We start from the raw sequence: 15,491 nt of genomic DNA, 5'->3' as shown, positions 1-15,491 counted from the left end.
AAACTTTTAAGCAGCAGCAAGTTAAATATAGGAAAGATCTCAATAAAATTGAGGGAGCACAGAGGAGGTTTACTAAAATGTTGCCTGGGTTTCACCTCCTAAGTTACAGAGAAAAGTTGAACAAGTTAGGTCTTTATTCTTTGGAGCATAGAAGGTTGAGGGGGGACTTAATAGAGGTGTTTAAAATTATGAGGGGGATTGATAGAGTTGACATGGATAGGCTTTTTCCATTGAGAGTGGGGAAAATTCAAACAAGAGGACATGAGTTGAGAGTTAAAGGACAAAAGTTTAGGGGTAACATGAGGGGGAACTTCTTTACTCAGAGAGTGGTAGCTGTGTGGAATGAGCTTCCAGCAGAAGTGGTTGAGGCAGGTACGATGTTGTCATTTAAAGTTAAATTGGATAGCTATACGGATAGGAAAGGAATGTAAGGTTATGGGCTGTGCAAGTCGGTGGGACTAGGTGAGAGTAAGAGTTCGTCACGGAATAGAAGGGTCGGGATGGCCTGTTTCCATGCTGTAATTGTTTTATATGGTTAAATAACACCCTTTGTTACAAAGGTTTTGTACATGAAAGCTTGCTTATTGGGCAGATTTATACTAAAATCCAGACATCCATCAATTTGTTTTAAATAAAATCAATAACCAATTTCCCCTGGGATCAATAAAATATTACTATGACTATAACAAACTTCAGAGTCCTCCAGTGGTAGAGGATTCCAAATATTACAAGAAAATTCTTAAGAAATGTCTTCGCATTTCTGTCCTAAATAATTATTACTTATTTTATGATCCCTGATCTTTGTTTGTGGAACAATCAATCCATGTATCAACTCAGTTTTACCTTCACAGAATTTTGTACATTTCATGCTGCATGGCTCTATGATTATGATTTCAATGAGGAGGCCTCTCATTCATTGAAGCTCTAACGAATAAGAGCTAGCCTACTAAATTTCTCCTCCTCTAATAAACCTGTCTTTCCAGGAAGGAATCAGGAATCTTCAGCGCAGTTCTTCTGTGGTATACATTCTTTTGATTTTTTCTGGAAAATCTACATCTATAATTATTACTTTTTTTCCATGTATGCTTTTCTTCAGACTATAGTCTTAGAAATCAGAACCAACCAGCCATAATAACTTTTTTCCTCACCACTGTCCATTAAATTAATCCCAATTCTGCTATCTTCAGGTTCAACTTGATTTCAATTGATAATATTCAAATTCTCCTTGAACTTTTCCATTGAATTCATTGATTCATATGGATGTAGAACTACAGTTTTTCAGTAGTGTGTTCATTCAGTTACTGGACAGTGGCACAGTTTACTGTACATCTCCATAGCAATGTTTCATATATTGGCACCTTGAAGCACGACCCAGTTTTCAAAGCACCATCACCTCAACTGATTAAGAAAACTCTGAAAAAATAACCCAGTACCTCCATTTTAAAACAGCACTGAAAAATATTACATTACGTTTACCCCTTTTAGATTGATATCCATTTTCATAAATCACGCTCACATCCTTTACAAGTAAGCAGCTATAAATGCCTACCAAATTCCTTTAAGATCTGTGCAGCATCTTGCTCTGTGAAGCCTTTAATAAAATGAATAGAGCTGTTTCTCTTTTCTTTACACTCTAATCCATTAGAGCTTCACACAGTGTGTAGCCCTAAGTCACAGAAAATTTAAAATACATACAACAGTAGGAACAAAGGCCTATTCCTAAGCTCATATTTGCACCAAGCATGATGATAAACTAACTCCTTCTGCCTGCAAATGACCTATATCCCTAATTTGCATTCCCTGCATATCCACGTCTCTATCTAAAAGTATGAAGAATGCCAGTACTGTATCTGTTTCCACTGTTATCACAGGAAACGTGTTCCAGGCACCTAAGAACATAACCTAAATTTCTCCAACTTCTTGTAAAAGCTAATACCCTGTAATCAAAGCAACATCTCAGTAATTCTTTTCTGTACCTGCTCCAAAACCTCCACATCTTTCCTATAATATGGTGATCAGAACTGTATGTAATATTCCAATTGTAGTCTAACCAAAGTTTTATAGAACTGCATCATGACATCCTGATTCTTATGCCTTAAGCAATGAACGCAAATATGCAAAATATCTTCTTTGCCACAGTTTGTTCAAGTTCATTGTCATTCAACTGTTCACATGTATACCACCAAACGAAATAACACTCCTCCAAACCAAGGTGCATACAGTATACAACAGGAATTCTGCAGATGCTGGAAATTCAAGCAACATACATCAAAGTTGCTGGTGAACGCAGCAGGCCAAGCAGCATCTATAGGAAGAGGTGCAGTCGACGTTTCAGGCCGAGACCCTTCGTCAGGACTAACTGAAGGAAGAGTGAGTAAGGGATTTGAAAGCTGGAGGGGGAGGGGGAGATGCAAAATGATAGGAGAAGACAGGAGGGGGAGGGATGGAGCCGAGAGCTGGACAGGTGATAGGCAAAAGGGGATACAAGAGGATCATGGGACAGGAGGTCCGGGAAGAAAGACGGGGGGGGGGGTGTGACCCAGAGGATGGGCAAGAGGTATATTCAGAGGGGCAGAGGGAGAAAAAGGAGAGTGAGAGAAAGAATGTGTGCATAAAAATGAGTAACAGATGGGGTACGAGGGGGAGGTGGGGCCTAAGCGGAAGTTAGAGAAGTCGATGTTCATGCCATCAGGTTGGAGGCTACCCAGACGGAATATAAGGTGTTGTTCCTCCAACCTGAGTGTGGCTTCATCTTTACAATAGAGGAGGCCATGGATAGTGGATAGACATGTCAGAATGGGAATGGGATGTGGAATTAAAATGTGTGGCCACTGGGAGATCCTGCTTTCTCTGGCGGACAGAGCGTAGATGTTCAGCAAAGCGGTCTCCCAGTCTGCGTCGGGTCTCACCAATATATAAAAGGCCACATCGGGAGCACCGGACGCAGTATATCACCCCAGTCGACTCACAGGTGAAGTGATGCCTCACCTGGAAGGACTGATTGGGGCCCTGAATGGTGGTAAGGGAGGAAGTGTAAGGGCATGTGTAGCACTTGTTCCGCTTACACAGATAAGTGCATACAGTATATATAACTCTCAAACATTGCACAGAGTAATATTAAAGTAAATTAATAAGGTGCATTTACAACACAAGTTATAAAGTAAACAGTATAACACTACTGGTGCTTCATGCATGATCAGACCTGGGTGTGGCAGAAAATTCAGCAGTCCTAGAGCCTGGAGCAAGAAGCTAGTTCGCATCCTTACAGTTCTTGTTCTAATGCTACAGTATTTCCCACCTGATGGTTTTGGGGGGAGGGGGGTCCAAAGAGATAGTTGGATGGATGGGAGGGGTCACTGACAATGCCAAGGGACCTGCATATGCAAAACTCCTGACAAATACCGCTGACAAGTGGAACAGAGACCCCGATGATCCTCTCAGCAGCCCTCACAACCCTTTTTAGGGCTTTACGGTCAAATGTCTTGCAATTCTCATACTAGACAGGGAAGCAACTGGTCAGGACACTCTTAATGGTACTCCTGTAAAAACTTGCTAGAATGGGGGGGGCGGGTGGCAGGGGGAGTGGGAAGAGGAGAGCGCCATTCACCTCAATCTCCTCAGGAGCTGAGACACTTGACCAAAGAAGTGGTGTTGATTGACCAGGTGTATTGCCACTTTCAGAGTTGTATAGACTTGGACAAACTAATGCAGGAGAAATGCTGTTCAGTCGAATTTGACCTTCCTGTACTTAGTCAGCCCTGCAGGTTACAGCTCTTTTAGTACAAAGCCAGGTACAATTTAAATGTGATGAGAGTTTTTCCCTCTACCATTCTTTTAGGCAATGGGTTTCAAATCTCCATGGTCATGAAAAAGCTTCTCCCATCTCCTTCAATCATTTTAAATCTTCTATCGCTCTGATGAGTGAAATAGGGTATTCCTTTTTTTTAAAAAACCATGTCAGATCCTCAGTTTTTTTTAAAACACATGAATTAAGTCTCCCTTCAGTCTCCCCTATTCCAAACAGAACAATCCGAGCTCCAAAATCTTTCTTCATCGTACAACTTTCCAATCTGGCAATTGTATCTGCACCTTCTCCAAAACAGTCACATCTTTCCTGTCATGCAGTGACCAGGACTGTATGTAATTCTTAAGCTGCGAGGTAACTGGCACAGTATACAGTTCTTGCAAAGCCTCCTTGTTCTTATATTCAGTGCCACCGCTCAAAGGAAAACATTCATATGCCTTTATTACCTATAAAACATATATGAATGAAAAGCATACAGCAATAACTTTTGACCTATGTTACTCACACACTGATTAGTCATGTATTATATATTCCATCACTACCTACAGCCAAATACATTTATCCACATTTCAAGATGAAATTCCGTTGGACCCTTTTATGACCAATTGACCAGACCATCTAAAACTTCATGCATTCTAAGCCTGTCTTCCTCACCATCAAGCACTCAAATAAATTTTGATTAATTTGCAAATATTTTGTCAGTTTAGCCCATACAATTGATATATAATTGCAAGGAAAAGTTTGTGAACCCTTTGCCGTTACCTGGTTTTCTGCGTTAATTATTCATAAAAAGTGGTTTGATCTTCGACTAAGTCACAATAATAGACAAACACAATCTGCCTAAACCAATAACACAAACAATAGTACTTTTCATGTCTTTATTGAACACATGGTTTATCATTTACAGTTCAGGCTAGAAAAGGTATGTGAACCTTTGTATTTAAGAACCGGTAGAACTTCCTTTAGCAGCAGTAACCTCCACCAAAAGTTCCCTGTAGCTGCTGAACAGACTTGCACAATGGTGGAAGAATTTTTTGGTTTTTTTTAGATTATGAGGACACTCAGTCCTCATTTATTGTCATCAAGAAATGCATGCATACATTAAGAAATGATACAATGTTCCTCCAGAGTGATATCACAAAAAAAGGGACAAACCAAAGACCAACACTGACAAGGCCACATAATTATAACATATAGTTAAGGCAGTGCGAAGCAATACCATAATTTGATAAAGAACAGACCACGGGAACGGTAAAAAAAAGTCTCAAAGTTCCGATCGACTCCCAATAGTCCCCGATAGCAGGCGGCAGAAGGGAGAAACTCTCTCTGCCATAAACCTCCATGCACCGACAACTGTCGATGCATTGGAAGCACCCGACCCCAGCCAACTCCAAGTTCGTCCGAAAACTTTGAGCCTCCGAGCAGCCCTGCGACACCGCGCACCATCTCTGCCAAGCGCTTCGACCCCGTCCCGGCCGCTGAGCAACAAGCAAAGCCAAGGATTCAGGGCCTTCCCCTCTGGAGATTCTGCACCACACAAGAGCAGCAACAGCGAAGCGGGCATTTCAGAAGTTTCTCCAGATGTTCCTCCATTCTCTCACGTCTGTCTCCATCAAATCAGAATTGTGCACGGCACCCTACTTGACAGATTACAGGTATCATTCACTGGAGTGGCCGTGCAAGCTGCGTCGCGCCGCCATCTTCTCCTCCATCACCATGTAGACCATTTTTCCATGCAAAACTGTTTCAGTTCATCAATATTTCTGGGATACCTTGCATACACATCCCTCTTCAGGTCTGCCACAGCATCTCAATCAGATTAAAGTCAGGACTCTGACTTGGCCACTTCCAAACACAAATTTTCTTTTTAAACCATTCTGTTGTTGATTTACTTGCCTTTTAGATCATTGTCTTGTTGCATCATCCAACTTCTATTAAGCTTCAGGTGATGGACCGCTGCCACAACATGCTCTTGTAAAATGTCTTGATACAATTTTGAATTCATTGTTCTCTCTACGACTGCAAGTTGTCTAGGCCATGAGGCAGCAAAGCAGCCCCAAACTATGATGCTCCTTCCACCATGCATCACAGGCAGGATGAGGCTTTGGTGTCAGTGTGCAGTGCCCCTTTTCCTCCAAACAAAGCAGTGTGCATTTCTGCCAAGAAGTTCAAATTTTGTATCATCTGTTCACAGAATATTGTCGCTGAAGCATTGTGGAACATCCAGGTGGTCTTTTGCAAACTTGAGAAATGCAGAAATGTTTTTTGGGAGAGCAGTGGTTTCTTCCGAGGTGCCCCTCCATAAACACCATTCTCGTTCAATGTTTTTCGTATAATGGACACATGACAGAGACTTTAGCAAATTCTAGAGATACTTGCAGGTCTTTTGTTGTTGCCCTTGGGTTCTTTTTTCACCTCCAGCATTCAGGGATTAGAACATCTGACTCCAAATAGCTCTTGTAGAAGGCATTATCCCAAAGGTTCACATACTTTTTTGAACCAGACTAATTGTTTAAATGGTGTACACAGTATTGACAAGAAGTACAACTGTTGTTTGTGTTATTAGCTTAGGCAAATTGTGTTTGTCTATTATTGTAACCTAGATGAAGATCAAACCACATTTTATGATTTATGCAGAAAACCAGGTTATTAGAAAGGGTTCACAGATTTTTTTGCAACTGTATATTACAGAAATCAAAAGACCAAGTAAAAAATTCTGTGGAACCCCTTTGTTTATAGACATTTAGTCACAAAATAGACATCATTTAGTCTTCGATTACTGCTAATGTCAATTTTAATTCCAATTTGTCACATGACCAGCCTGCCAAGTGGAAAATGGTTAGTGAATTATTATCACAGTTGCTGGTGAACACAGCAGGCCAGGCAGCATCTCTAGGAAGAGGTACAGTCCTGACGAAGGGTCTCAGCCTGAAACGTCCACTGTACCTCTTCCTAGAGATGCTGCCTGGCCTTCTGCGTTCACCAGCAACTTTGATGTACGTTGCTTGAATTTCCAGCATCTGCAGAATTCATCGTGTTAGTGAATTATTATACCTGCTTTTAAAATTATTTGTGCCAGAATGCTATCCTAGGTCACAGATGTAAAAACTAAACCTTCATTAACATGAGGTAGCAACAGAATAAGCAAATTTTCAATTCAGTGCTAGATAAGAAGAGTATGCAATATCAGGAAGAATGTTATACACATGCTACAGATTTGTAGATTACCTCAATGGTGAGAGACATACTTATTACAGCCAGATAGCGATCTGAGGTGCAGTTTAACAAGTAGCAAAAAAAAAGAAATTTTAAGAATGCACTAGCTGCACCACTTAAGTTAGAAAATGAGCCATTCATGTAATTTTTAATTCTTAACTCTAATATGCTTTATTTTTCAAAAAAGGTTACCAAGTTATTACAAAGCACCATATCAAAAATTATTTTCTTTTCTTTCTCTTTTGATCCAGTGTGAACTGCTAGGAACCTTAAATATTTTCTGATAGTTTTACTTTTCTCTATTATCAGCAGTAATTTAGTCTCAACTAAGATATCAGTTGACTGGCTGCAAAAATTAGAATACAAAGAACCAATTTCAGAGAAAAGCTCAGACATACATCAAGAACCTGAATCAACGGGAATCAAATACTTTTCTGACCTTTTGCAGGATTATTTCACAAAAAATCCTATTTTCCCAGTTCCATCAGATGCATGGGAAAAGTGTTCAAAGATATTGGCATTAGTCAAGTCCAGGATCAGATTATTATGGTGCAGCCAAATGCCCACTGATTTCATAGGGTGCACTTAACTCACCAGCACCCTCCCCCCCTATGAGGTGCTCTCTTTCTCTCTACATAAAGTCACACAACTAGTAACAACCTTGATAATTTGCACAGACCAATTATTATTCACAGATTTTAAAAAAACTATGAGAAACATTTTCAAGAGAAAATATTTTTGGTAACTAAACATTTTGCAGATACTGCAAAAATGAAATAGAAGTAGAAGCAGAAAACTCTTGAAACACTGAGATCAGACAGATTCTTTTATAGACAGGAAGCTAAAGCTAGCATTACAACAGATTAGCTATTTTTTTGTTTATGCTGGAAGAAATAGTAACAACTAAATTGAAGCTTTAAATTCTGCAATGCAAACTAGAATTCAGCACTCACAATTTCTCCTCTTAATTGAAAAAAGGAGTTTTGAATACTAAACCAAAACTTTTTAAGTCCAATTCACTTCAATCAATATCTCAAGCAAATCCACATTTTATTTTGCTTCAAACTTTAAGGAACATATACAATTATACCACAGAATAAGAGCTACAAATAGGCCCTTGTAGACTGTTTATCCCCATTATCATGGCTAATCTACCTCAGCTTCATTTTCTTGCATTACTCTCATATCACATTGATTCCCTTAATATCTGGAAACCTGCAGCTCTCTTTCGAATAAACTCAAAAACTGAGCCATCACAGTATCTGGAATTGCAAAGATACCAGCTTCTGAAGAAAAAAAATTGTGGCTTCAGTCCTACATTGGAGGTTACAAATCCTGATTTAGCAGAAGCCTCCTTGCAGCAAGGAATGTATCTTACATACCAGTCTCATAGTATGTTATAATTATTTAAGATGCAAGCTTCCTTTACCAAAAAATTACAAAACACCAGGCCCATACTGTGCTATACTGTTCTATCTTACATTACTTCATTCACTTCCTTTAATGGCAGCACCTCTTTCAACATTTCCCCAGGCTCTCTGTCACAGTTTTAACCAGGTAGCTTTGTGCAATTACTATCTAAAGAGCTTCTCTCAATTCCCAAACATACTTTCAAGCACTTTGGGCAATGGTCCAGATAATTTACATTAAAACCAAAAATGTAGAATTCAGGTAGTTATCAGGTATTGGCCCATATGGCATAATGCATTACTTGTACTGCTAAGCATAGGGTAGTACAATAACCTCAGTTTCATTTTCAATTGAGTGATAAGGGGTAATGGTGTTAGGACTACGGGAAAAATTTCCCCAAGTGATTCAATTTTAGTTAGGCTATGTCAACAGTCTGCTTGCTGTAGAATACCCAGGTTCTAATTTACAAAGAACTAGAGCAAAAGAACATGAGAGAGAAAGAGGGCATTTGGCTCTTTGTGCTTGTTTCACAATTCAATATCATAGCTGATCTACCTCAGGGATATTTTCCTGCCCAAATTCCATATTCCCAGATTCCCTTAATATCAAAAAATCTGTCAGGAAATCATTGGACAGTAACATTCATATGCAACCCAATAGATATAAGTAAAGGAAGGTGCATATTGATACAAAGCATCAGTTACTAAAAAAGCAGATTTCCAGATCACAATGGATGGAGTGAGCAGGTGTAGTTTTATTCTCATACCGTCGGAAACAGCCCAAGTTCAGGTATTTTCACACCGAGGACACATCGCTATGCCACATCGCAGAGTCTAATCTTCCTCGTGACATATAGAGAGGAAATTTAAAGGATGAAAGACTCAGCCAAGTTCTAGTGAAATGAAATTCACCAAAGGACTGTTTTACTTTTTTCACAATTCTTTCACATACGGTTTGACTCAACAGCTAGTGAATCCGGAGATACGCGGTAATGAATAATTATGTGAAAAGGTCACAGGGGAACTAGAAGGCCTGTCTTCACCACTGCACTCCCCGCCCTCGTCTTTGCCTTCGAGTACTCACAGTCAAGGTGCTTCTTCTTAGGGCCCATCACCTCGTGTGTGGTGGCCTTACACGCCGCCTTGGTAACGGTCGAGCCGGTGACGCTGTGCTGGGCCGCGGTGATCCTGTCCGTGATCGACTGGCCCGACATGATCCGATCCCTCCTTGGGTATAGACGCTACACTCTGACCAAATACGGCGACAAAATAGCACGGAAGGTGTTCCAAAAAGCTTCAGGACCCCCTCGGTCCCACCAAAGAAAATCGAAATGACAAGACACTTGAATTCAGAGGGGGAAAAAAAAGAGGAAAACTTATCGAGTCAACAAATTTTATGCCCTTTTCCGTAAGCGAAATCGAATTGTTCCAAAAAGAAAGCGTTTATTTCCTCGGGGAGAAAAGCTCGCTCGCGCGACTAACCGAGAGAGCAAGTGGAATTTTCAAGCATATCTGATTTGGGAGTATTTGGTGGGAAGCCCGGCGATATTCGGCGAGCGTTTCTCAGCTCCCTCCCTCCCTCCTTTCCTGCCCCCTCGGGCCGGGCTCTTCCGGTTTCTCGGGCACTCACCGCCAAAATGGCGGCGCCGCCGTGTCAGGTGATTAAAGCCCGGCCGAGGAATTAAGGTAGAACTGCAGAAGGTGCTGTCTCTATTCTCAGATCGTGCTATGTGTCTGTCATTTTACTTTGGAAAATGACTACGTTTTATAGCTTCCAAAGAGGCTAGACTGTGCCGTCCTTTTGTGCTTTAAGTGTCGAGGGCATTACTAAACTGCAGTGATCATTCTACCTACAATGCATCCAAAAGGTAGTTTTTTTTTATTATTTTTGAGAAACTGCTAGGCAAGTGTACCCAAGAACAAATAAAGGATGCGGTATACTTCGCCCATTTGATATTTTCGACCCGAGGACGTGTTGGCTTGAATAAAGTTCCCCCTGGATTGTGGAAACGTCACGGAGCTAATAATGGCATGTCTTTTTCGGAGTTTTTCTCTTCTCCTATTGCTCAAAGCACTTATTGTCAACGTTTTCCTGCCTAATATGTTCTCTTGTGTAGTACTGGGCCAAAATTAATGAAATCCACAGTAAGAAAAGACCTTCGATGTTAATGAATGAAACATTAAATTCCTCTTTAAACCTCTCTACCTCTTAACACACTTGTTTGAATCATTTAAGGTTTTTCCCTAATATATTTACATGGTTTCACGTGATTAAAAAAAAAATGATAAAGCTCTTTGGCTTAATCTGTACTATCTCGGCTGAAAATGTTTCCCGTCCTGCTGTTTTGTAACCTAATCTTGTTCAAGACAAGGTTTTATTTCTACTCCATCTGTATTCTAGTTTGAAAGTATGTACACTATCTCCAGTTTATCTTTCCTTAGTGAAAATGTTTAATCGATAAATAACTTCATAACATGCTCTGTTTGGATCTAAAATCATCCTGATCACCCTGAGCTACATCTTTTAAATATTTATCTTTTTATTTTTTGAGGTTACTGACTAACTCCATTTGGCCCTATCATAGCTCAATACAATGTTTAAAAAATTCTGACGTTAAATCAATTCCACAACAAATGCAGGCAGTTACTCAGTTTGATTTATTAATAGCCACACAACTTACTTAAGAATACCAGGTAATAGCTATAAGAACTAGATGCAGAAAGGTTGTGGCTCAATCTCAATCTTATTTCCATAGTGCGTGATACCCTCTGTGTCCATAAATCAATAGATCTCTGCTTGAAATACATTAAAATTATTGATCATCGATATTTTTCATCCTGATGCAAAATAAAACCCTCATGTTATGTATACAAGTTCTGTTGACAGTTATCAATAACCAGAAAGAACATATTTCCCTCCCTCAAAAAAAATTCAACACGTTAAGAACATGCGAATTTGTGCATGCTTAATAGCTATGTGTTTACCACACAGCTCCAAAAGCTTGCAAAATTAAATTCCTACGCAAGCCCCTGCTAGTTTCTGTACACATTACTTTATATTGTAGAAATGCATGTCACATCTCACTCTGTATTAAATTGCCTAAAATCAGAGACTTAGGAATGAGGAATTTAGGGAATTCCCTTCTTGTTTATTATATATTAAAAGAGGTTAGTATTAACAAACTTAAAAAGTATTTATAAGGGTATGCAGTAAATGCTTGAATTTCAAACTTCATTATGGGATATCAAAAGGATTCCTGAATAATCCTTTATTCCAGGCAGAAATTTAATCAATTTAAAAATACCCTGGTTCTTTTATTTTTTTCTCACTGTAATAGACAATTTATCAACCATTTCATGACATTAAAGCTTAATTTACTTGCCTCATATGTGTGTGTGTGTGTGTGTGTATAAAATTATAATTCCATTTTTTTCTACATTTATCATGTATTGCACTGTACTACTACAGCAAAGTTAACAAATTTCACGACATATACCGATAATATTAAACCTGATTCTGATTCCGAATATGTCTGCTTGTAATATGAAAGATATTTTATGGTTAGGTGTCATCCTAAGAGAGTTTCGATTTGTTCTACCTTAATTAATGAGAGTGTATCTTTAATTTTCAGACTTCACATTCATAAGAAAAGTTTCATAATCTAACACAAACTAGGACATGCTGTTTTACCACAACCTGGGTGGTGATTCAACTATTGTCTGTTATAACACATGATGTTCTCACCTATCATCCTCCATGATTCACACTGCACCAGATATCCATGCAGCAATCGAGTGATATTCAGAAATTATTATTTAACCTGTGTAATAAATCATGACAAAATATTTTTAAGTTTCCCTTTGCGTGTTTTGAAGAATACTCAGTGGCATAATAAATATTTGTGATGCAAGATTTGCTTTTATTAGATTAACTTGTAAATATGTACAAAAATAAGTCCTAACCAGGGAAAACATCTCCACATTTATAATGTAATTGGATATATCAATTAACAGAAATTACACCAAGGTGTTTAAAGAAAACAATGGCATCAGTTTTTTATATTCCATTGCCTACTCAGGGTTCTCCTTTTCTGTATTTTTATTTAACATGCACTTCCCCCAGCTGAGCGGAATATGTCATCAGTTCCTCCAAATGTTGTGAAACCGAGAGCAGGAAGTATCTTAAAAAGGCATATTAAATCCCTTCATCGGATAGATGTTCCTGCAGATTCTGTTCAGAATCATTCTAAAGCAGGTGGAACTGAGGTTGGAATCTCAGCTTGTATCTATATGACACCTTTCACAAAATCAGGATCTCATCTGTACAGTATGTTGTACCTTATGAAATGGTTCTTAAAATGTTTCTTCTTTTCATTTTGTAAGAAGAACCAAGGAGTTGCTTACTTTTAGAATTGTTTTCTTCACTTTGAAAGAGTGGAAAGCCTGCAGCCAATTTTTGTTTATCTCAGTTGCACAAACAGCAACAGGGTAATGACCAGGTAACTTGTTTTAGTGGTGGTAATTAAGACATAAATATGTCCATTGCTCTACAGAAGACAACCTTATTCTTATTTAAATAAAGCTGTGCAATTTCTTATATCCATCTGAGGGAGAAGATGGCATTTTAGTTTAACACCTTATCCAAAAGATGGCAGATCAGATTTAACATTGCCCCCTCAGTAGAAATAGTCAGCTTGAATTATGTGCTCAGTGGAATTGGATTTGAGTCCACAAACTCATTCAGGTCAACGTATTGCAGTTAAACCAAAACTGAGTTCTATTTTGCCTCCATGCATTCAAGTCATGATTTTGAACTTGCCTTTGGAGGCATAGGATAAAATGTCAGCATGGTTTCCTCAAGGGGAAATCTTGACTGACAAATCTGTTGAAATTCTTAAGGAAATAACAGACAGTATAAAATAAGGAGAGTTAGGTGTTTATTTGGATTTTCAGGAGACCCTTGACAAGGTTCTGCACGTGAGTTTAGGAAAGTATTCTTAATCAATATGTAGGAGTCCCAGTGAGAGGTGTTCAATACTTAATCTGCTATTTGGGAATGAAACAGGGCAAGTGACAGAAGTTTCTATAGGAGAATGCTTTGCATCTAGTGATCACAATACCATTAGTTTCAAAGTAAATATGCAAAGAAACAGGTCTGGTCATAGGTTTGAGATTCTACATTGGAGGATTTTGATGGTGTCAGAAAGGATCTGGCAAGTGTTGTCTGGAACTGGCTGTTCTCTGGCAAAGGTGTTTTTGGAAAGTGGGAGGCCTTCAAAAGTGAAATTTTGAGAGTACAAAGCTTGTATGTGCCTGTCAGAATAAAAGGTAAAGGTAACAAGTATAGGCAACCTTGCTTTTCAAGAGATATTAGGGCCCTGGTTATAAAAAAAAGAGGTGCATTGCAGGTATTGGCAGGTAGGAACAAATGAGGTGCTTGTGGAATATAAGAAATGCAAGAGAGGACTTAAGAAAGATATCAGGAGGGCTAACAGAAGGCATGAGGGTGCCTTAGCAGACAAGATGAAGGAGAATCCTAAGGGACTCTACAGATATGTTAAGAGCAAAAGGGACAAAATTGGTGCTTTAGAAGATCGGAATGGTAATCTGTGCGTGGAGCCAAAAGAAATGGGAGAGATCTTCAATGCATTTTTTGAATCTGTATTTACGCGGCAAATGCCCACAGAGTCTTTAGAAGTAAGGCAAAATGGCAGCAACTTCATGAAATCTATACAGATTACAGAGGAGAAGGTGTTTGCTGTCTTGAGGCAAATTAAGGTGGATAAATCCCCAGGATCCAACAAGATGTTCCCTTGGATCCTGAAGGAGGCAAATGCAGAAATTGCCAGGGCCCTAGCAGAGATATTTAAATCATCCTTAGCGACAGATTGGAGGAATGCCAATGTTGTTCCGCTGTTTAAGAAAGCCTTAGCGACACACGTAGTGCCGGAAGGTTGGAGGATTGCCAATGTTGTTCCTCTGTTTAAGAAAGGCTTTTAATATAAACCAGGAAATTATAGGCTGGCGAACCTGACATCAGTAGTGGGAAAGTTATTGAAAAGTATTCTAAGGGACCAGATATATGAGTATTTGGATAGACATAGACTGGTTAAAGATAGTCAGCATGGCTTTGTGTGTGGTAGGCCATGTCTAAGAGATTTTTGAGGAAGTTATCAGGAAAGTTGATGAAGACAAGGCAGTAGATGTTTTCTACATGAACTTCAACAAGACATTTGACAAGGTCCCACATGGGAATAGTCAGGAAGGTTCAGTCGCTTGGCATTCAAGAAGAGGTGGTAAAATGAATTAGACATTGGCTTTGTGGGAGAAGCCAGGGAGTGGGAGTAGAGGGTTGCCTCTCTAACTAGAGGCCTGTGACTAGTGGAGAGCTGCATGGATTGGTACTGGGTCCATTATTGTTTGTCATCTATATCAACGATCTGGAAGATAATATGGTTAACTGGATCAGCAAATTTGCAGATGACACCAAGATTGGGGTGTAGTGGACAACGAATAACACCATCATGGCTTGCAGCGGGATCTGGATCAGCTGGAAAAATGGCAGATGGAATTTAATGCAGACAAGTGCAAGATGCTGCACTTCGGTAGGACCAATGCAAAGAATGGTAGGACACTGAGGAGTGCGGTAGAAGAAAGGGATCTGGGAATATAAGTGTCATGGTCCGGTCCGTGAAGTCTGCATTCCGGTTCAGAAAGTCTGGTCCACCAATCCTTATTCCAGATTTTCTGGTTTTCCCTGGTTCCGTTGAGACACCTGATTGTCGTTTCGGGCTGGACATAAATACCTCTGCAAACCAGGGATTGTGGGCTGGACTATTCCCTTCCCCTTCCTTCTGAAGTCTCGCCTGCGTCCCTGCCGAGTTCAACCATCAGAGTGAGACTGGAGCCTTGCCATGCCAAGATAAGGAACTATCTATTGTTGAGTTTGGAACTACCTGTTTGTGTCCCTGTGTTTAGTGTCCATGTCTAAGAAGAGTCCCAGCCCTAGGTCCTGTTCCCAAGGAGGGGTCCTGACTCTGTATAAAGCCCCGGCCCTAAGT

General features: G+C 39.6%; 1 protein-coding gene across 6 annotated transcripts in view; it reads right to left on the bottom strand.

Moving 5' to 3' along the window:
* LOC134353047 (phosphatidylinositol-binding clathrin assembly protein-like) overlaps nucleotides 1-11,594 on the bottom strand; it is a 133,542-nt gene extending 121,948 nt beyond the window's left edge. For 2 of the 6 annotated variants that reach the window (XM_063060876.1, XM_063060879.1), the window contains exon 1: nucleotides 9,515-11,588. In XM_063060876.1, the coding sequence (XP_062916946.1) occupies nucleotides 9,515-9,644 (130 nt within the window). In that variant the 5' untranslated portion in view covers nucleotides 9,645-11,588. Of the gene's footprint in view, nucleotides 1-9,514 lie in introns of all 6 variants that reach the window. The other 4 variants (XM_063060877.1, XM_063060881.1, XM_063060880.1 and 1 more) reach the window with 4 other exon arrangements.
* Nucleotides 11,595-15,491: the final 3,897 nt, after the last annotated feature.

The sequence above is a fragment of the Mobula hypostoma genome, chromosome 10 (assembly GCF_963921235.1).
Source record: "Mobula hypostoma chromosome 10, sMobHyp1.1, whole genome shotgun sequence".
Taxonomy (NCBI): Eukaryota; Metazoa; Chordata; class Chondrichthyes; order Myliobatiformes; family Myliobatidae; genus Mobula; species Mobula hypostoma.
Note: the sequence above shows the minus strand (reverse complement) of the source record. Positions and strands in the feature narration are given on the sequence as shown.